This window comes from Octopus sinensis, linkage group LG1 (genome assembly GCF_006345805.1).
Source record: "Octopus sinensis linkage group LG1, ASM634580v1, whole genome shotgun sequence".
NCBI lineage: Eukaryota > Metazoa > Mollusca > Cephalopoda > Octopoda > Octopodidae > Octopus > Octopus sinensis.
Window position 1 is genome coordinate 113,740,209 of NC_042997.1, and position 23,881 is coordinate 113,764,089.

At 34.1% G+C, this 23,881-nt stretch overlaps 1 protein-coding gene across 1 annotated transcript in view; it reads left to right on the forward strand.

Annotated features, from left to right (window-relative positions):
* The window catches only part of LOC115213980 (nuclear hormone receptor FTZ-F1 beta), a 37,801-nt gene extending 14,159 nt beyond the window's left edge, over nt 1-23,642 (forward strand). The window contains exons 2-6 of the mRNA XM_036503979.1: nt 6,412-7,308; nt 13,438-13,617; nt 15,317-15,759; nt 17,966-18,218; nt 21,739-23,642. Coding sequence (XP_036359872.1) covers nt 6,414-7,308; nt 13,438-13,617; nt 15,317-15,759; nt 17,966-18,218; nt 21,739-22,016 — 2,049 coding nt within the window. The 5' untranslated portion in view covers nt 6,412-6,413 and the 3' untranslated portion in view covers nt 22,017-23,642. The remainder of the gene's footprint in view (nt 1-6,411; nt 7,309-13,437; nt 13,618-15,316; nt 15,760-17,965; nt 18,219-21,738) is intronic.
* Nucleotides 23,643-23,881: the final 239 nt, after the last annotated feature.

Below are 23,881 nucleotides of genomic sequence, written 5' to 3' on the forward strand. Positions count from 1 at the left end.
AGATTCGAGCGAGGTCGTTGCCAGTACCGCCTGACTGGCCCCCGTGCTGGTGGCACATAAAAGGCACCCACTACACTCTCGGAGTGGTTGGCGTTAGGAAGGGCATCCAGCTGTAGAAACTCTGCCAGATCAAGGTTGGAGCCTTGTGCAGCCATCTGGTTCGCCAGCCCTCAGTCAAAATCGTCCAACCCATGCTAGCATGGAAAGCGGACGTTAAACGATAATGATGATGATAATGATTACTGTTTCAACAGCAAATGCACAGTGTTCACTGCTGCAAACCATAATTGTAGGCAAAAACACAATAATCGTAAAGCATTAGCAATATGAAGACACTATTATTACTTGCCTCACTTCATTAGTGTCACACCGCATGGTTATGCAAGATGTGGGAGATTTTTCTGCTGCATTCTACACTAGCACTAGAAAGAAGAAAAGAGAGTTAAAGAACAGTTACATGTTTTTGGTGTTGGCATGTAAAAAACACCATTTGAGTGTGGCCGTCGCCAGTACCACCTGACTGGCCCTCGTGCCGGTGGCACGTAAAGGCACCCACTACACTCTCAGGGTGGTTGGCGTTAGGAAGGGCATCCAGCTGTAGAAACTCTGACAGATCAAGATTGGAGCCTGGTGCAGCCATCTGGTTTGCCAGTCCTCAGTCAAATCGTCCAACCCATGCTAGCATGGAAAGCAGACGTTAAACTATGATGATGATGATAATGTAGTTTCCATGAATTGTAAGATTTTCTTTATGCTAGGTGGATCCTTGAAAATAAATTACACCTCCAACTGTTACAGCCTTTTATATATTTCATTGAAATATATAAATACTATAAGATTTCTGGATAATCTCCACACAAGTATAAACACGATTCCATACAACCTGCTCAGGATAGACTATAGTTCAAAGGAATATAACTACAAAGCAGAGGTGTGGCAGCTGTCAACAAAATTACTAATCACAGCTAAGCAGGGATCTAGATTTGACATACTAACTATAGCAACCACCAAATGAATCTTCTGCTTGCAGAGCCAGAGATGAAAGAGTGAAAGTAGGAGCTCTCGATATGGTCCCTTAGCCTGCTATAAATAACAAACAAAAAGCAAACAGGACCATATTTTCTGAAAATAGATGGGATGATCATGGTTTGAAAGCTTTTACCATAAGTCTACTTAATAACCACCTGAGCACTAAACAGCAATATTCATTCAGTGATCAATTAAATATCAGTCTTTATCATCTTCAACTGGAAGGACTGAGTGAACCCAATGGAATCAAAGGCACAGTGGACCTCTGTGGGATTTGAACTCAGAACAACATGAAAGGATGTAACTAAATACGACAAGGCATTTTAAGTAAATTTTTACTATTACACCCATATCACTTTGAAGGTGAAATTTTACTCAAAGAATGAGTGATTTCCAACAGTTTTGATGTTCAGATCCCTTCAAACTACAACTAGAAGAATAAGATAAAACAATAAATTTCTCCTTTTTTATGTTTTAAATGACTCCAACCGTAAAAACCATGGGAAATCACTTTTTCTTTAAGTAAAATTTCAGCTTCAAAGTGAAGCAGCAGGTGTAATAGTAAAAGTTCACATTTTCTAAGCAATATTAAGCAAACTATTTTAGTTTGTAATGACTTCAGGTAAATGCCAATTCTAGCAGAAAAGTAGTAAACTCTAAGATGGCAAGGAATTCTTCAATGAAATAAATTAAATTAATCTGTTTTAAATAATAATAAATTAATCTCTTTAAATATTGACAAAATTAGAATTTAAAAAATAATTTATAAGCCCAAAAATTCACTCTATAATTGCCTATGAGCATATAGCATAGTGGATAAGAGCACAGGCTACTGACTCTCAAATTCTGAGTTCAATCCCAGGCAGGGACTTAAATAATATCAACAAAAAATAACATCAGAAAAAAAACCCCAATACTTTAGAAATGAGAACAGAGTACCTCATTAGTCAAATAAAGGGTTGGGTTTGAAACTCTGGTGGAGTACATCAGCTGAAACATTGTGGTAACAACAAACAAGATGAGGACATCTATCCATCCATTCTAAAGAATGTACGTAATTCCTCCTCTCAAAAATATAGAATAGATTTCTGAGTAATTCAGTTTATTACTTGATCTCCTGTGATTGAAGTAAAACTAAGCATTTACTAGAGTCATTAATAGTACTGTTAACTGACCAAATCCATTCACATTATTATTTTGGATTAGAAACTTAGTCAAAATATTGTAAAAAAGGAAATGCATAATTTACTCATGTCTGTTTATGGGTTGATGCATTTGTGTATGTATTTATTTATGAGTGGATATATTACTCTGTGTGTGTGTGTGTGTGTGTGTGTGTTCATGAGTAGATGCTTTTGTGTGTTTGTGAATAATAAATGAATGCATCCATGTGCTCGTTTGTAGATAAATGCACACCTGTGTGTTTGTAGAGGGATGCATTTGTATGTCTATGTGAGCATTTGGATGGTTGTAGTTTCATGTGTATGTATGTGAATGAATACTTACATGCATGTGAGTGTATGTCAGTCTCAGAGATTTTCTTTTTTCTTTTTTCAAATGAAAAAAAAAAAAGAAATATAAATTTTTTATTCAAATCTTTCTTTTAAAATATTTAGCCAGATTTTATATTTTATTTGGAAGTTGTTATTTTTCACTAATACTTCAAGAAGAAATATTGATCTTTTATTTAAATTGTCATGCTTAGGTAGACTTTACTGAATTATGTTCTCTCTCTAATATAATATCCCGCTTCAGTTTACATGCATATCCTTCTTTAGCTATGGAACAAAATTGAAGACATGGTGCTTTATAGATACATTTATATTATTTTTAAACATTAAGTTAAACACTTTGCAAGCATGAATCCAAGATGGAAAAGCCACAAAACTCTTTAACTGTTCACTTTATCATCTGCTACTAATATTTTTTTTTTCTTTCATAAAACAATTGGCTGATTACTAAGTATTTGAAATTAATTATGATATATATTCCCAAATAGAGAATTGATGCATAAATATGAAAAAATAGATTCACAGATAAAGAGACCATTAAACTTCAACATGTTTATTACATTGCAGTTATTCCATGAGACCAACTTTCAAATATATATATAAAATCAGCTAAAATGATCTTTAGTAGCAACATATTTGGAATAAAAGCAGAAATCTCACATATAAATTTCACATAATGTGTTCAACAGCTGTTTCGTTAAGAAAAACATCATTAAATGTATAATTACATAATTGCGATATAAAGTTGACTTGATTAAAATTTTTTAACAATGTATCTGTAATTATGCACATAATGATGTTTATTTTAATGAAACAGCTGTTGAACTCTATGTGAAATTCATGCTCTCCTGTTTCTATTTTAAGTATTATATATATATGTTTAGCAGAAGCAACAGAGTGACTCAAGGGTTGAGAGTTCCGTGCATTGGCACTTACCAAATTAGTTAACCAAACTAGTCACGAAACTCAACCCTTGAGTCACTCTGTTGCTTCAGATTGAAGACCCATGAGCTTATATAATTGATGAGAATTACATTTTCCTCTGGATTGTTCTAGATCTAATTTTGAAACCAAAACACTGTCACATTGATAAGTCATATTTTTCAAATAGTTTGCCCATTATGTCATTCAATAAGTAAATACATAAATAAAAAAAGAAACCTTGTGTGAGTGTGAAGAGATGCACAAGGTTTCTGTACTTATTTATGTAATAATAACTTATTGAACAACATAATGGACAAACTATTTGAAAAATATGACTTATCCATGTGACATTGTTAAGGTTTTAAAATTTAATCCTGAACCATCCAGAGGATAATGTAATTCTCACCAGCTATATAAGCCCATAACCTTTCAAACTGTAACTAGCTTGATAAGTGCCAATGCATGAAACACTGGGTCCTTGAGCCACTCTGTTTCTTCTAAATATTAATAAAAATATATATTTGGAGTTCTATTTTCACTGTTTACATCCCCCTACCTATATATATTACTGGGTTTTTTTCTTCTTTATTATAGAATTTACAGCTCAGTTGGACAGTTATGGTAGTTTATTCGCTATGATTGTGGATCTAAGTCCAACCAGATGCATTTCTCTCATATAAAAATAAGGCTATAGTAAAATTTGTTAAAGCTTTACCAGTGTGGTTATACCATAGCAGAATAATAGTATAGCTAATTTCTTTGATTTCATTCCATACTTAAGATGGTTTACTTGTTGATGTGAAGATAAAAGAATAACATAACAACTATCAAACTAGAAGAGAAGTGTATAACAAAAGATATAGTTTTTTTTCCTATAGTACAACCTATGTGGATTTACACCATATCAGTAATCAAACACTTATGAGAAAATACAATTTCAAAACAAATGTATTTCATGGTTCTCTATAAACTTCTAACAACCTTAGTTTTCAAAATAATTATGAAATTTTTATGAGCATTACAAGTTCCACATGAATATCTTTATGTTTATGTGTGTGATCTTCATCATCATTTAACATCCATTTTCCATGCTGGCATGGGTTGGTCTGTTTGACTGAAAACTGGTAAGCTAGGGAGCTGCAGCAGGTTTCAATCTAATTCAGCATAGTTTCTACAGCTGGATGCCCTTCATAATGGCAATCACTCCAAAATTGTTGCAGGTGCTTTTTACATGCCACTGGTGTGTGTGTGTGTGATCGACTTTTATTAGCTCACTCTCTCCATCAAATCAACATTGTCTAAATGGGTGAACAGTGTACCATATATCAGGTGTCAAAGTGATCACAGAGCAATGCGGGATAAAGTGTTTTGCTCAAGAACACAATGCACAGGAATGGCTGTGTAGTTAAGAAGCTTGCTTCACAACCACATGATTTTGAGTTTGGTGTCACTTTTAGCAAGTGTCCTCTATTGTATAGCCTTGAACCAACAAAAGACTTGGTAGATGGAAAAAATAAACCTACCCTATATATATATATATATATATATATATATATATATATATATATATATATATATATAATTTAAATAATTTGGGAAAATGAATTTCCAGATCAATTAGGTACAACCCTTCTGCATTACATGCATCTGCATAGCGTAACTTGGGGTTTTATTTATCATATATTTATCTAGAAATATACAAAGTATCTAAAAAAAAAAGTCAATAATAATTCAGTTTTGGGGATTAATAGATATCCAGGTATCCTATTTCAGATAATACAAAAAAAAACAACCTAATGAGTATATCTAAAAGTAAACTCATGGTATCCATTTGCACATCACAAAATAATACTTAAAGGACATAACCATTATACCAGCAGGGTATATACTATACTTCCTTAATTATCTCCTACTTTAGTTAACACTAAATTAATATAATAATATTTTGAAAAAGAACCTGAAGATGTGTTGGAATAATTGTAAATCTGATGATTGCATATATGTATTTATATATGTATACTATTGTGTGTATGTATATATATTGTAATCTTCAATACTGAAACATGTGTAGTTTCTTCATATTTAATTAATTTAGTGTCAACTAAAGTAGGAGATAATTAAGGAAGTATAGTATATACCCTGCTGGTATAATGGTTATGTCCTTTAAGTATTAGTTCGTGATGTGCAAATGGATACCATGAGTTTACTTTCAGATATACTGATTAGGTTTTTTTTTTGGTTTTTTTTTGTATTATTTGAAATAGAATACCCACATATCTATTAATCCCCAAAACTGAATTATATATATAGTTGTGTGTGTGTGTGTGTGTGTGTATATATATATATGTAAGTTATGTGTATTCGATAGCATTTACACTTCTCCATAAAATTGCTCAGCTAAAGGCAGTGATGTTGCTGTCATTTCCCCATCAATAAATTATTCATTGGCTTTACACCTTGAAAGACATGTTAAGTATGAGATTGCTTACTTGAAAAAACAGATAAGGGTTAGCAACAGGAAGGGCACCTGGCTGTAAAACAACACCTCAATGATATATTTGACTAACTCATGCTATCATGGAAAAACAGGCATAAAATGAATGAAAAATACATAATGTGAAGAGATGTTTGTAATGTTGTTTATATTAAAAATATACAAATTAACAGTAAATGTATATGATTATTCTTGGTTGTTAGTTTCAATAAGATATACTTTCTGTTATATCTTAATACCTTATGTCATATAAAATTTAGGTTTAAGACTGTTATCTTAAAGTCTGTGATTTTTAATTTTATATTATGATTTTTTTAATGGTTTATAATCAAGAAATATCCAAAGAATTCCTTTGTTTTTACATTTTGTGATTTTGCATTTTTTTTTTTTTTTCCAAATTTTCTTTGAAACAAGAAGATCTTTACCATCTATTCTTTGTTTCTTTTTCTTCAGGAATGAGCTGCACAGGTGAGGTTGGCATCTCACCAGTCTTGCTGCAGGTTATTTCACATACCCTTACATCTTCTGAGGTGAATTCTGAAAATTGTCTAAACAATAATTCTCATGAAAAACACCGCGACACCAGTGGATTCAGATTACAGGAATGCAAATCAAAGGATATTAAGCCTAATATCTTGCAGGTCAATGCAAACCAAAATTCTGAGAAGAAAATACTCCCTATTCTACATGGGCTACACCAACCCACAGAATCTCTCATCAGTCAAGTTCAAATGGATTCTAATGGCATCGCAGAAAATGTCACGGAGACCACTCCAGATCTAAAGGCAATGCTTAAACTAAAACTTGATCAGGGAGCAAATGTGAAACCCAATTCAAATTCAGTGCTATTCTCACAGAGTGACCCAAATGTTGTAAATGTATTTACAGCAATAAACAACAATGAGAATAAAAGCAAGAATCTGGTTTTTGAATTAAATCAAACCATTAAGATTGATGGAGTGAAGTGTGGTGAACATGAAGAGGTTATAGTGTGTTTCAATCGAGACAGTTCTTCAGTGCCATCACCTGATAATGATGTTATAGTCTCAGACTCTGACAGTGGCATTGTAGATGCCTCCAAGAAAAGACATTTACCTCCTACAAGCGATCAGGAATCACAGTCTTCTCCATTGAAGTATACTCGTCTTGAAGAAGATGAAAGTGGCAGAGGAGATGAGGAAAACAGTAACAGTACCTCACAGTCTGCCTCTAACATTCATGCAGTCTATATTCATCCAGAAGAAATTGTATCTTTAAAAATTCCAGTTTCTTCAGTGACCAATAACAATTCTCCATCTAAAGATGCCATAGACAAAGAAAATTGTCCAATCTGTAGTGACAAAGTATCTGGTAAGTTTCACTTTTTTTTTAACTTCTTTTTTCCTATAATCACACAACTAAGATGATACATTTTTGTATTAATTCTTTTTTTTTTTTCCACAACTGAATATATTTTATATTTTACATTTGCTTTTAAGTGGTTTGGTTCTGGGAAAAACAGTTGAGTTCAGTCATCACAGACCCTCCAAAACCAGTGAGATTGATGCCATAAATCTCAGCTATGAAATAAAGTAGAGCATGTTGCTACCTCTCAGCTATGAAATAAAGTAGAGCATGTTTATTTTCCTTGTCAGTCAAGTAAACTAGATCTCCTTAGTCTTGTGAAGAAAATGTGTAACCTTTCTAGTGCTGGTTCCAGAATAAAATGCACTCAATACACTCTTGAAAGTGACTGGCAATGGAATGGAGACAACATATAGTAACCACTTTATTCTTGTAAGGGGAAAATGCAACTTTTCTAGTGCTGGTGCCACTCTAAAATGCACTCAGTAAAATATGAATATGTTCAGATGTATGTGCGTGTGTGTGTGCTTCAAGGTTTGATTATATATGTTTCTGTGTCATCATCATCAGACTGATTTGGTATGGTTTTCTATGGCTGGATGCCCTTCCTAATGCCAACCACTCTGAGAGTGTAATAAGTGCTTTTACATGCCACAGGCACGGGTGCCATTTGCTTGACACTGGAGTGCTTTTACGTGCCGCCAGCACAGGTACCAATTTGCATCACACTGGTATTTGTCGTGATTGCTATTTTGCTCAGCTTGATGGGTCTTCTTCTCAAGCATGACATAATGCTAAAGGTCTTGGACATTGCCTCTGTGAGGCTCAACACTCAAAAGGAACTCAGCCACTTTGCCTCCATGAGGCCCAACACTCGAAAGGAATTAATATTTGTGTATGTAATTTCTTTTCTCTATCTTGTCTGTCATTTAAAACAAGAAATATTTTTGATTTTCATCTTTCAATTTTAATTCTTGATAAAGTGGTTTGTCCATCTCATTAAAATTGATTACATATTTTTATGTATTAATTATGTAATTATATGGATGACAATGTTTGTATTTCAACCATGTAAACAATTGTAATCTTCACTTTTTATTATTGGAGATATATTCTTGAATAAAAACCAAAGATTCCACAGATATTTCAGAATTTCATTCTAAGCACAGGCATAGTTGTGTGGAAAAGGAAAGTTGGCTTATCATCCACATGGTTTATAGTTCAGTCCCACTATAGCTCCACCAGGCCAATGAAAGCCTTGTGTGGATTTGGTAGCTGTAAACTCAAAGAAGCTCATCATATGTGTGTGTTCACATTTTCCTTGCTTTCACTGGTTTGTAAACAATGGCCTCCTGACAGCAATTTTTGCCTACAGTCTGCCAAAAATCAATACTTGATAGACTGAAAGATTGCCTTACTTGGAAATAAGTGGGAATGATGACAGAAAGAGCATCTGACCATAAAAGAATTCTGCCCCAGTGTACTCTCATCTGCCTCATGCAAGCATGGAAAAGTAGGCACTAAAATGTTGATAAATATATACACACATGTGCACACGCATTATAATCATGATGATTATATATATCATCATTCATCAGTGTTTAATGTCTATTTTCCATGCAGTTGTGGGTTGGACAGTTTAACTGGAATGAAGAGTCAGAGCTCCAGTATCTACTTTAACATGTGCCCTTCCTAATGTCAACCACTTTACAGGGTGTACTGAGTGCTTTTTTTTTTTCATGGCACCAGCACTAAGTAAGGTCACCAAGTAACTCACAGGACAAGACCCTCCTCATCTGAATGTGTGTGTAGTATTAAGAGAAGTGAAAGTATGATATAGTGACAGAACAGATGTCTTATATATAATCACGATGACGGTGATTATTTTCTCAAGATTTATTCAGAATTATAAAACTTTTAATCTGTGCTAAAGAACAACTAAGATTTATTTACTAATACTTTTTGATTTGGAATGTTGCCACAATATCTGCGATAAATAGAAAATATTCAGTCTTGAAAATGAAAACTATAGATTTCATTAAACGATAGACATTAGTTTGAAATTTAGATTGTTTTGTAATTTAATCACTTGATAACAAAATATTTTTTCAGTCTTACATAACTGTGTTTTGGTTTAAATGATATTAAAACTAATGTTTACTCATTTTTATTTTATTTTTAAAATATTAGGCAATAAAAAATCGTATATTTTATAAGGAGAAGTTGTATTAGTGAGAGCGCGCAAGCATGTGTGTGTGTGTGTCCGTGTCTGTGTGCTGTATCAAGCTACCAGTGTAAATTGTTGAACACAAGAGGGACAGAAACAGTCTGATTTTCAAAACTGACAGACCAAAGCAAAATCCTAATAAACTGATTCTGAAGCATAACATGGACTTAAAAGATAAGGAATGTTTAAAGCGGTTTTGATGATATAAGTTTAATGAAACAATCTCTATGGAATACATTTAAGTAGAACTGTCTCGAGAGATGTGAAAATTAGGAATTCCATACCTACTTAGTTTTCTACTTTTCAGTATTGGTCTCAATTAATTTTGTGGCTTTTATACACCTCCAGTATAAGTCTTAAGCAAACACTGTTCGTGGAACCAAAAAAAAAGAAAAAAAAGGCCGGGTGGTCATAGCTGAAACCCCTTTGATGATAGAAAGGCCGGACAATAACTATATCTAGATATTAACCTCAATCATCATCATCATCATCATTTAACTTCCACTTTCCATGTTGGCATGGGTTGGACTGTTTGACTGAGAATTGATAAGCCGGGAGGCTGCACCAGGCTCCAATCTGATTTGGCAAGGTTTCTACAGCTGGATGCCCTTCTTAACGCCAAACACTCCAAGAGTGAAATGAATGAAATTAAGGAATTTGTTTGTTCATTTAATACCCATCTTTCCATGTTAGCATGGCTTGGGAAGAATTGATTTTTGAGGTAGAATCTTATGGTTGGATGCTCTTCTTGTTACCAACCATTGCCTGAACAAAGGAATTTTCATATTCCATAAGTCTTCAAAAGCACTGAGCAACTGTTCATAATGCTGATACAGAATGTCAACATCAACCATTTCACTCAAACTGACAAATAGCAACATTCACGTACATTGCGCATGTGCACACACACTCACACACATATAGGCAAAGGCATGGCTATGTGGTTAAGAAGTTTTGTTTGCAACCATGTGGTTTGGCGTTCAGTGCCTGTTATGATGTTTTAATGTAGCTGCGGACTTATTGTATATTCATTTACTAACTGTTCAAATCACAAACAATATCTATTCTTTATAGCTTCTACGACTCTGTGTAATATATGGCTGCACATATGACGCACTTCTGATATCTTCAGCATGCATGCATATTTATACATTTTGGAACTGTTCATTTATACTTTCAAGGGGGTGTTCGGATTCCACTACAACATCTCCCTTTTTTAAGTTTGACTTTCCTTGAGAGTCAATACTTTTATTTATTACCACCTTTCTTTCCCCCACCCTTTTTTCTTTTACTTCCACAGAGAGAAATTGGAATATTTTCACTTTTTGGTTCAATTTTCAACATTTCGATCCACTTTCTTTTCCTAGTTGAAGTACATGCTGGTTCAACCAGTTCTTGCGATACAGGAACATCAAACATGTCATATAATATTTCCATTGGCTCTTCCTGCCTTATTTTTTCTACTGTAAATCTGTTTTTTCCATTTGGTTCAGATGTCTCTTATGTTCCCACATATGCCTTGTTACCATATATATATTACTCTTTCTAAACGTTTAGTTATTTTTCCTTCTTCCCAACTTTGCCATTTTTATATTTTTTAAAAAAACACTGTCACCTATATTGAAACACTTCATTTTATTTTCAGTGTTTCTCTGTATTTTTTGTTTTCTTCCTGGTAGTAGTTTATCAAATACTGACTGGACTTTCCTGGCAAACATTAGTTCAGCCAGCAACATATCCGACTGTGTTACATAAACTTTAGCTTTCAGCGTCTTCCCATGAAATGTCACTTCTGTTGTCATTTCATCTAAAAATCGTGCTTGCTTTCCTGAAATACGAGCAATTTTTGATATTTTCTTGAAAGTAGGCCTTCCAATCTTTTGCCATGTATCAATGTTGATTATTGAGATACCGCTTCCTGTATCCAATTGCAATTTCATATTAACGTTATTTTTACAGATACAAATTTTCTTTTTTGCACCTCACTTTCTATTTGTGTTGAGAACACTTTTTTACTTGCATTTTCATTCGACCTTTTTTCTTTAACCAACAATGTGAATTCTTATGCCCTGTTTTGCCAAAACCAAAACAATTTTTATTTTTAAAAAGACAGTCCCTTTTAAAGTGTATTTGGCTACACCCATAGCATGGCTTGGGTCTTGATAGTTTTATTTTCTCCTTGTTTGTTATAGGTCGACATGCCTGTATATTTACATCATCCCCTTCAATTTTTTGTGTCTCGTCATAGATTATCCTTTGGTATTCTTCCGCTACTGTTTATAAAGTTAATTTAGTAGCTTGCTCTAATTTTGTTAATATTCCAGCTTGTATTTCCCCATCTTTACTTGCAGTTAATCCTTTTACAAAGATTAAACATTTGAACATGTCTGGAGTTAACTCGCTTAAATTTTTCACATTCTTTGTTTATGATACCTGCATACATAACAAAGTCATCTGTTTCATTCTTTTTCAAATTCTGGCATTCCCAGCGAATGTTAAATAATGAACTCCTTTCACTGAATATCTTCTCTAACAGACTAATTGTTTCCTTGAAACAAATTTCTAGCAGTTTCCTTGGCAAGATGAAATAATAATATTTTTCATGATGTGCCGGTGATAATTTTCATAAAAGAAATCAAAATCAAATTCGATGACTGGCGTCTGTGCTAGCAGGGTGCAAAGAGCACCATGTGAGTGTGATCATTGACAGAACGGCTAACCGGGTTCCATACCAGTGGCATGTAAAAAACACCATTCGAGCGTGATCGTTACCAGCATCGCTTTACTGGCACCTGTGCCGGTGGCATGTGTAAAAGATTCGAGCGAGGTCATTGCCAGTACCACCTGACTGGCCCCGTGGTGGTGGCACGTAAAAGCACCCACTACACTCTCGGAGTGGTTGGCGTTAGGAAGGGCATCCAGCCCTCAGTCAAATCGTCCAACCTATGCTAGCATGGAAAGCGGACGTTAAATAATGATGATGATAATGAAGCCCTATCTTCTTTTCAACTGTCCAACTTTTACATTTTTCCTTAAATATTTCCCCATACCTTCTAAAGTATGCTGGAAACGTAATCCCTTCTGGATTATAAGCAAATAACCCAATCGAATTGGTTACTCCATCCGCTGAAAATGAACCTGATGTGTCCTTTGACAGCAGCAATAATTCTAACAACTGCTGAGTTTGCTGTTATTGTTGCTGTTTCCATTGTTCTTGTTGTTGCTGTACTACAGAGGCTAACAGTTCTTCCATGCTAAGAACTTTGAATGTCTCACAATTATGAAGTGGGTGATTTTATATCATTTTTCACTGTGTGAAATTTGAAACCTCGCCTCCACTTTTGTGAAGTGCCTGAAATTATAATCCTTGTCATCACTTTTACAAAGTAAGAGGATTTTTAAAATTGCATGTAGTTCAAATCCTTGCCGCCACTGTTATGATGCTTTAATGTAGTTTTAATGTATTTACATTAAATGATAATGATGATGTGTTGTATTTAAACCAGTCATATCCAGCCAAAATATTTCACCTGTTTTATATTCAAACTGGCCAGATGTGGCTTCTGACATCTATCCTATGATATCATTCTAGAAATAAACAATCACATCATTGAAATCTCAAAGCTACAAGATTATTCATGTTTTGAATTAATTGTGCATTACATCTGACAAAGTAATCTAAATGCTAAACATTATTTAGTTAATTCCACCACCTTGGGAGCCTGTTGTTGAGTTTATTGTGTTATAAATATTTGGGCCAAGATTCCAAGAAATGACCCATCTACTATCTTTCTCCCTTCAGTTTTGGAGGTTATGGTTATTGTTGATTCTTCAATGACTAAACTATAAAAAAAAATTTTGTTCTAAAATTTATTCCTTTTATTTTTGTTTTGTGTTTGTTTATTTAGGTTACCATTATGGTATCTTCTCTTGTGAAAGTTGTAAAGGGTTCTTCAAGCGTACTGTACAGAACAAAAAAGTATATCAATGTCATCAGAAAAACTGTTGTGAGATAAATGTCTACAATCGAAAGAAATGTCCTGCTTGTCGGTTTAATAAATGTCTTGAAAGTGGTATGTTATTGGAAGGTAAGAAGAATTTCAGTTTTTGTGAATTGCAAATTAACAAATCGTTCCATCAAACACATTCAGTTCAATTCGACCCTGTATTGGTTGTATGTCTCATGACATAATCAGGAAAAGTTGACTCACACTCATTAATTCATTAGATTACATTTGACTAATTAAGTTTTGTTACAGTAATTGTACAGATAATGAAAATTAAAATGAGGTTAAGCTGTTTTGATTGCTATTGAAGTATGTGACACTAGACAATTATTTTCTTAGTGAAGTTCAAAAATGATGAAGTAGTAAAATTCACCAAAAACTACTTAGAATTTTTTTAAAAGAAAACAAAAACGGGTTAAAATTATGACATCACATTTGATAATCACTGTCTGGGTTTAGTGCAACAATGGAGTTGAGATTGTTTTAGTAAAATTGTGTTGGTCTGAGGTCAATGTAAACGGTAGGATCTGGGGGAAAGTAATGATGGTCTGCATTAATAATCATTAAATATAAACAATATAAGTAGAATAAACTGGTTTACAATGAGGAAGATGTGAAGTCTGTTTTGAACAGTATACTTCAATTGGGGAATACAAGTAGCTAAGAATGCTAACTGGTGCTGATAGTTCAGAATAGCAAATAATGTACCAGTAGTTAATGTCAGTGTTAGATGGGAGAAGTGTGTGAGCCAAGACAAGTTCAATGCAGTTACTAAGAATAACTTCAGAGAAAGTTAAGATGTGATGGATGTACTTAATGCTGGACAAATTATAGTTGAATAACTACTGGAGATAGGGATGGAGTGATGGAGGCAGTGGATAAATTAGAAAAGATAAGAGAATAAACAGCCGTCTTTTTATGGTGATGCCCTGTTGAGAGGAGAGATGTGATGGCGTAGTTGGTTCCACACATAAAAAGATATTACCTTACAGAACTAAGTTTAGTCTAGGGAGCATAACCTGAACAAGAAAGATAGCTTAGAGAGGGAACATGAGAAATATGGGTCTCAGAGAGTGACAAGATGTGTAGTTTGAATGTTGGTACATGGTAGGAGGAAACGTGGTTAAACCAAAATCTTTGGAGGTTGGTAAAGAGGAAGCAGAATTGTTCTGCAGACTGATTAACAGATCTCTAATGAAAGTCCCAGATGATTATAATACAATGTATAGTGTTGAATCAAAAACCTCAGTGAAAGGACTTTTTGCCTTGGAAGATAAGAACTAGTATCAGTGTTGGGGTCAAAGAACAGAAAGGTGGCTTCAGATGGTGCAACAGATACAACAGCCATACCAACAATCCAACATGCAGACACACACATGAAACTTATTTTCTTTAATAACAATCTCAGCAATATCTCAATATCTAATCTCCAAATAAAATGTACAAATTTATATCACTTAGACTGCATTGCACTCACTGAATTTAAGTTAATTTATCAGCAAGTAAAATGCTATCATTTCAAATTATGGATACAAAGTCTTCTTGCTTCTGGCTCCTTAAACTAGTTCATCTATCTATAACTAGCTTCCATATAAACCCTGCTGAGATGTCACAAGTGTGACAAAATCCTATGAGAATTAGGATTTCTTAATTAGTTACAATTGTTATGATGATATTAGAATGGGTATTTAGACGAAGAATTCAGTGTTGCACTTGTTTCATCTGATTGCATTTTGCATGCCTTTATTAACTTCTCTCCTACTTTCCATTTACTTTCTAGCTATCCGTCTTGATCGTACACGTGGTGGTAGAAGTTCATATGATGGTTGTTCACCGCATGGTCGTACACGTGATATTGTTGACAAACAGAAACTTCAGAAATTGACCACAGTGAAACCCAACAGTCATCATCAACAACAGCAGCATTCCCAACGGTCAGTGACCATTCCAAATATGGCAATACAGAAAGTTGGTCAGAACAAGGCTAGTCAGCTTGTTGCTATACTAAGCCGTAACAGTAGTTCTGATGACAAAAAACCTTTTGTTCCACAGATTCTTACAGACATTATGAATTTAGAATCATTACTCTGTGATGATGAACCAAACACTCAAATTCTATTGGAAGACCCAACAAGTTACACTTCTCTGATGCAAATCACTGAAGATCGTCTTTACAAAATTGTACGCTGGGCCAGGAATCTTTCTCAGTTTGCATCAATTTCTGTGAGTATTACTGAAGTTTTTTGCTTTTTTTGTCTATAACAGTGACTGTGTAATTTTACCTTTTAGGTCATATTTCAAAAACAATCATAATTTGATATGAATGTTTTTGTTGTTATTGTTTAGCCCTGGGTCAGCTCTGAGTAGATCAGAGGTGTTCTAGCTCTAACCACCTTGTCTTTTTGTAAATCTGGACAACATTGTTCAGTGTGTCCTTCCTTCATCCCCTCTTTTAAGACCTAGCTGGATGTGATATGGAGAAGTTTAATTACTATTTCTTTCAGATTTGGTAAACATTATGGTTCCTTCATTGGTTTGTTTGTTGAATCAGACAGAGAGAGAGGAGCTGAAAAAATTGACATTGTATTTCTTAAAAATTAAGAGGCCAATGAAATGTCAAGTCTTCCTGTTAACCCTTTTGATAACAACCCACCTGAGACCATTCTGGATCTATGATGCAAAAGTTCCTTTTCTAAAACAAGCTAAAAAAAACCTTCCCATCAAAATTTCATGTTCCAAACAGTAGCTTAATTTCAACAGTTATTTTACTAAATTCAAAATTAGTTTTGAAATTAAGTGAAGCAAAAGTAGTGTATTTCAGTAGAAATATGGTAACAAATACATTAAACGAAAACAGAGAGACAGAAGATTTTAAGATTTTAATCCAACAGTGTATCACAGTGGTGATTTTTGTTTCTTTGTCTAATCTATTGTTTACAGTGTATTGTTGGTTTTTTTTAATTTAATTTACTCATACAAAACAAACCAAATTCTGCCATATTTACTAATTAGGTTTAATTGTTCTTTAACATTATTTCTAATGAAAATATTCTACCTATGTCTAAAGAATTTCAAAGGGTTTGGTAAAAATAATTGTAACCTATTTATTAGTATATTATTCAAGGATTTGTAATGCAATTTAATGGGCCCTCATATAAAATTACAATGGGATTTTTATCAACTGCAATCTGGAGTTGTTATTCATGGAGCAAAAATGGTTTTGAGATAGAGAAGTTTTAATTTAGATGTGAATATGATAACACAGCTAGTTTCTGGTAAGATGATAATACTTGGACCAGGGATAGTCAGAGGTAGTAGGTTGGTATCAAGAAGATTGACAAAAAATTATCTTAAAATCTGGTATTATTTGATACTCTCTCAAACTTCTTCCCTGTATATGATTAGAAGTTGTTGGTCTGAGTATCCAGCTGATTTATCAAGGAAACAAAAAAGAATCAAATATCTTGATAGATAAAATATCCACCATTTGGTATTTCAGAATAATTTGAAACATTTTCATCAACAGAAAATAGATCAATCATTGTTGATATCAGATCTAATACATGGCATTGCTACCTTTTAAAACCAGTTTCATTTATCTTGTTTACAGAAACCTCATTTTAGAAAAAAAGTTATTTCTTGTACATGTAATCTTCTTGAATTCACATCACCCTCTCTTACCCTCAACAGCACTAACAACAATAATAAAGAGCATGGTGATAAGATAAAGAAGGTGGATGAAACCAGTCTATAGCTTTTACTGCCATCAATCCCAAGGAATCACAGATGACTAAACAACCAAAGTGTCATTAGTTCACATCCTAGTCCCATAGTCCAGGGCATTCAGATTTTGATGAATTAGATCCACTGACAATGGCTACATTCACCTTAAAAGATACCTTCAGCTGATATAACTTGTCACTTGACAGTAGCATCACTGACAAATGTATTTCATCTAAGATAGATCTTTATCAGCAACAAAAATTTTCAAGCCAAGAAAGCCTCTATCAAGGTACTCTACCTGCTACAAATAACATTCAGATCTTGCTTCATGTCTCATCCTACTTTAATCCTTTTGTTACCATATTTCTTTTGAAATACACTTTTTTTTTAAATTCTAAAAAATACAAAGTATTACTGTCATTATCAAAGCTGGTATTTGGAATAATAATTTAGAATGAAATTTGTTTGAAGTTTGTGTCCTCAAGGTAGGAGCAGTTTGGGTGCTGATTGATATGAAAGGGGTTAAACTACATGAAATAAATACGTACTGGGTAGTCCAGTACTGGATATAATATACCAGAAAAGCAGATGGGATGAACAAGGCTGAAATACAAAATCAGAGTTTTCCAAAGCTTATAAGGTGAAGTCATAATTTCTTAAAGACTTTTGTCCCTCTAATGTATTTGGTTTTCTATTTATTTTACAGACTGATGATCAAATACTGCTACTACAGAATTGTTGGTCAGATCTTCTTCTGTTAGAGTGCTGTTACCGATCTAAAGAGAAACCATCTGAAATCCGCCTTGCTCAAGGAGCCACTCTTTCAGTGAAAACAGCAAAATCTCTTGGTCTGGGCAGTGTAGTGTCAATGGTTGTTGAGTTAGCTGAGCAGTTAAACCGACTTAAAGTAGATCTTTATGAATTTGTTGGTCTGAAAGTATTGGTGCTCATTACACCAGGTAAAGGAATTTTTTATCAATTATCTCTTTAGAAATTCTTCCTTCCTTTCCTTCCTTTTCATTCATTCCATGTATTGTTCTTAATGTTAAGTCCTTGATTAAGAGTGAATTTACCTTGACAGGATTTGGTTGAATGGTCTGGTCTTCTAGTTGGATGAAATATTGAAACATTTAGTTGTTTAATTTTTGATTGCCCTATTCTTTCGTTTTTATGACATTGAAGGATATTTGAAATGGGACATGGCAATCTGCAGAAAAGTGCCAGAATGTCTAGGTTTCTACAAGAACCATCAGAAAGATGTTTGAGATTTGAGGGGACTTGTTACCAAACATCTGATAATATCTCATCATCCTGTTTTCCATGCTGGCATGGGTTGGACTGTTCAACTGAGGTCTGGAGAGCCAGCAGCTGCACCAGGCTCCAATCTGATCTGGCAGTGTTTCTACAGTTGGATGCCCTTCCTAACGCCAACCACTCCAAGAGTGTAGTGGGTGCTTTTTATGTACCACCGTCATGGGAGCCAGTCAGGGGATACTGGCATCGGTCACATTCAGATAGTGCTTTTTACAAGCCACCAGCACAGGAGCCAGTCAGGCAGACCTGGCATCGTCCACATTCGGATGGTGCTTTTTACATTCCACCGGCACAGGGAGCCAGCCAGAGGACACTGGTATTGACCATGTTTGGATGATGCCTTTTACATGCTACTGGAATGGGGGCCAGTCAAGAGGCACTGGCAACAACTTCGATTTTGGTTTTACTTGACTCAACAGGTCTTCTCAAACATATCTTATTGCCTGACGCATCAAGGGTACTCTTAAATGGGCCAGACATACAACACTGGCATCGGCCATGGCTGTGATCTCACTTTAGTTGCCAGGTCTTCTCAATCACAGCATATCTCCAAAGGTCTGTCTACTGTCATTGTCTCTGAGGACCAGTGTTCGAAAGTCATGCTTCTCTATCTCATCCCATGTCTTCCTGGGTCTACCTCTTCCACTGGTTCCTTCTACAGTTAGGGAGTGGCATTTCCTCACACAGCTGTCCTCATCCATACGTAACACATGACTATGCCAGCACAGTCGTCTCTCTCGCACACCATAGTTGATACTTCTTGTGTCCAACATTTTTCTCAGGGTGCTTACACTGTCATGCATACACACTGACATTACACATCCAGCAGATCATACTAGCTTCATTTCTTTTAAGCCTACCCATGTCCTCAGCAGTCAAGGCCCATGTTTCACTGCCGTGTAGCATGGCAGTTTGCACACCTGCTTCATACAGTCTACCTTTCATCCTGAGCAAGTGGCCCTTAGTTGCCAGCTCCTTGAACTTTGCCCAGGCTATTCTTATTTAATTAAATTAACATGTAATACCCATTGTATAATAATAATAATAATTCTTTCAAATTTTGGCACAAGGCCAGCAATGAGGAGGGGGGTTACATCAACCCCAGTACTTGAAGAGTACTTTATTCTATCAATCCCAAAAAGATCAAAGACAAAGTTGGGATTTGAACTCCTAATAATAATAATGTTGATGATTTAGGCACAAAGCCAGCAATTCTGAGGGGAGTGGGTAAGTCATTATCATTGTCTTCAGTATTTGACTGATGCTTTATCTTATCAATCCAGGAGGTAAAGTTGACGTCATCAGAATTTGAAATCAGAATGTAAAGCACCAGAAGAAACACCACAGAGCATTTTATCCAATATGTTTATAATTTTGCCCACTCACTGCCTTCTTGATTTATAATAAACTAGCTGGCCCTGTGCCATCAAAACTGATGGCTAATTGTAGTATTTTATATATAGATAAGGACAAAAGATAGAATATGGATGGTAAATCGAATTCATGCACTTGTCAATGTTTTCTAGAGGTTGTCTTTTGAGATGTGACATCAATCATCGTTTGTTACTGAAAGAACGCTGGTTCACATCCAAACACTTCCCTTGTACATGCATACATATACTCACACAGAGTTGAAACACTGATTTTTCTTTTCAGCATTGAATGTTCACCATCTCACTTCCATTGCACACACACACACCTCCCTTTTACATATACGCACACAGAGTTGAAACACTCACTACCAGTTTGTCATCACCCCTTCCTTCCTTTCATTCATATGTTGTGACAGAAAAAAAACACAAGAGTATTGTTATAGTAGGCCTAAAATTTGGTGGGATGAGGATAGTTGATGAAATTGACCCCAGTGCTCAACTGGTACATATCAACCCTGAAAGGATAAAAGGCAAAATTGACCTCAGCAGAATTTGAACTCGGTATATTAAGACAGATAAAATGCCACTAAGCATTTTGCTTGGTATGCTAATCATTCTGCCAGCTCACTGCCTTAATTCTTTCTACTATAAGCACAAGGCCTGAAATTTTAGAGGGATGGAGCTAACCAATTATATCAACCCCATTGCTCAAAGGATGAAAAGTAAAGTTGACCTCAGCAGAATTTGAACTTGGAACACATGGCTGGAAGAAATACTGCTAAGCTTTTTGTTTGGTGAGCTAACAATTCTAACAGCTCAACACTTAATAATAATAGTTTTTAGCTTGGGTATGATACCAACAATTTTGAAGGGAGTGAGGTTAGTTGATACCATTAATCTTGGTACTTGACCGATACTTTGTTTTTCATCCCTCTAGGGAAGAAAGGTAAAGTTGACCTTGATGGAATTTGAACTCAGAACAGAGTCACAAGTTGTATTAATAATAATTTTTGTGAGTTATGTAATTTTTTTAAATTGGCAAACAGCCTAACAGTCTTATAAGGCAGCTTAAGTAGACTCTATTGAATACATGGTTGTGATCTATTTTAAGAAAAACAAACCTAGAGGTACAAAGCTAAATATAGTAAGACATTTAGTATGAGATCTACCATTTCTGCCACCCCTCCATCCTAATTATTGCTATTAATAATTACAACAACCATCATTGATAATTACAGTAACATCCTATAAACAACACACTACCTTTGGTTAAATGTTAAGGCATCTTTCATGATATCCTATCAGACTATACTTCATGTTGAATACCTATACTCTGTTCCATTCTATATTTTCTTTATGAAACTGTATCCATGACAGAAAATACTTCAACTCTAAACTATTTACAATGAACATTTAGAGACATTCAATAGGTAGGGAAAGACAGACTCACTTTTGATTACATCCAAAAAGTCATTCAGCTGAAAGGCATAAAAATAATTTTCTTATATAGACACAAGGCCTGAATTTTGGAGAAGGTGGCTACTTGATTATATTGACCATAACCCCCAACCAGTGTGTGACTGATACTTTATTGACTCCGAAAGGATGAAAAGCAAAGTCGACCTAGGTGGGATTTGAACTCAGAATGTAATTCTACTGCATTTATTGATTTACCAGCAACTCCTTTCCTAAGCAATGAACAGTCATCATCATCATTATTATTATTATTATTATTATGCTGTGTTAGATATTCTTTGTCAAACTAAATTTTTTTTCCTTTTTTTCTCCTCAGATGTAAAGGGTTTGAAACATCCAGAAACAATCAGAGAACATCAAGAAAAGCTATGTGAAGCATTGGATATGTACACGGGTAGCCATTACCCTCAACATCCAAACAAATTTGGAGAAATGATCCTTACTTTGCCCATCTTGTCTCGTATCAGCATTAAAGGAAAAGAACTCATAACAGACACTCAGCTTAATGACATTTCATCATACGGGCTTCTCTACGAACTGCTGAAGGGGGAGAATGCTACTAAAGAATCTCATAGCACTCCAGAAAATACTTGAAACATTGCAGATTGAAATTCAATTTGTTTTTATTCCTGTTACAGTTTGGTTCTCTAATGGGTTTTTTTTTTTTTTTACTATCTCTCTCTTCAAACTGTCGCTGTCGATAATTATATCATGTCACTTCAAAATATTCCTATGGGCAAAAATCTCACCACCTCATTTTTGTAATATTTTTTGAGTGTAAAATGTGTGTTTAAGTGTGTCTGTTGCAAATTTGTTTATCACTGCTTAATTATTTTACAAATTTCTCTACTGAAAATTATTTATGTTCATAATTTCCATAATGTAATGAATTATGTTTATTTTTTCCGTCATTACTATTATTATTTAATGAAGATTATTTTCCAAATGTAGCAGTGTTGTGATTCACCAAACATTCGTAACGAGTAAATTTCTTATTTAGAGGGCTAGTCTAAATACTTTAAAGAAAACAAAAAAATTAGATGCTTTTTTTTTTTCCACCACCAAATTGAGTTTTTAATAGACAAATTTTAGTGGATTTCTATTTTTTTGTTTAGAGGAATTATTGATTAGTATTTTGTTTGTTTTTATAAAATGAATTCTGTATTTGTTTTAGTCTAGTATTGTAATCATTAAAAAACAAAAAAAAAGACTTTCATTTCTCTGCCACCACATTTCATTTATGTCTGAGAGGCTTCTTTCTCTAATGTCAAATTAAACTGTGGTTTAAAATCAGTTTCTTTTAAATAAATCAGGTAATTAATATTCAGAAATAACTATTGAATTTTAAATGATATGACATTAGTACACAAGTGTCTTGAAGGTTAAGTTTCCAGGCAAGAGAAATTATTGTAAAATATATCATGTAAATACATTTGAGAAGCTTATGGTAATGTTCTTGTGATAAATTTGTTTAAATGGAAATTTATAATTTCATATGCGCATACATGAGGGGGTTTTTGTTTCGTTTTTTTTTTTTTTCTCTCGACTAAAATATCTTCCCAATTTGGTTGAAGGTCAGAGCTGGAATCTGTACAGTTTTATCAAAATTTTAAGCTTGATTGGTGCAAAAGAGTGAAAAAGTGAATTAAAATGTCAACATTTGTCATTGGCAATCATTCAGATACAAAAATATATCATCAGTTTTCATTTTAAACTATATTTTTATGATTCAGACATTTTTTTAAAAGTCAGTGTTTAGAATTTTGGGAATCCAAATGGGAAAAATGGTCAAACTCGCTCACAAATTAAGAAAGTAAAAATGTGTTTCTGCAAAAAACCAAAAATATAAAAAAATTAAAAAGATGGCAGTGATCAGTTTCATTTTCTGTTGCCATGGTTGCATGTATTTTTATGAAACTCACCTGCATTTTTAATTATCTATACACACAAACATGCTTGTATGTGTAAGAGAGAGAGAGTGTATGTGTGTGAGTGACAGAATGAGAGGAAATTTGTACAGTGTCCCTAACATACACATTTTTTTATTATTTCAACTTATAAATGATCTAAAACCCTAATCTTTCCACAGTAAATAACAGAATGTTACTTGAAACAATTTATGAAATCTCAGTCGGGATTTTTTTTCTCATTTTTTTTTTTTACATTGTCAAACTCAGCTCTAACTTTGTAAAAGTTCTGAGGCTTTATAAAAAGTAAAAATACAAAAAAAATCAAATGAAAAAAATTTGATTATATTTTTATGGTTAGAAAATAAATTCAATATTGTTTCTACACATGTCCTTGGTTCCCCCATATAATTACTGAACATCACAGTACTGTTTGTAAATCTTACAGCATTATACTGGTTATTTTATATGGTCAATTGTAAATTAACAGTTGTGTTAGACAAAACCCAGGCAGTTTTCCTTCAACAGATTTATGGCACAAATATATCTGAT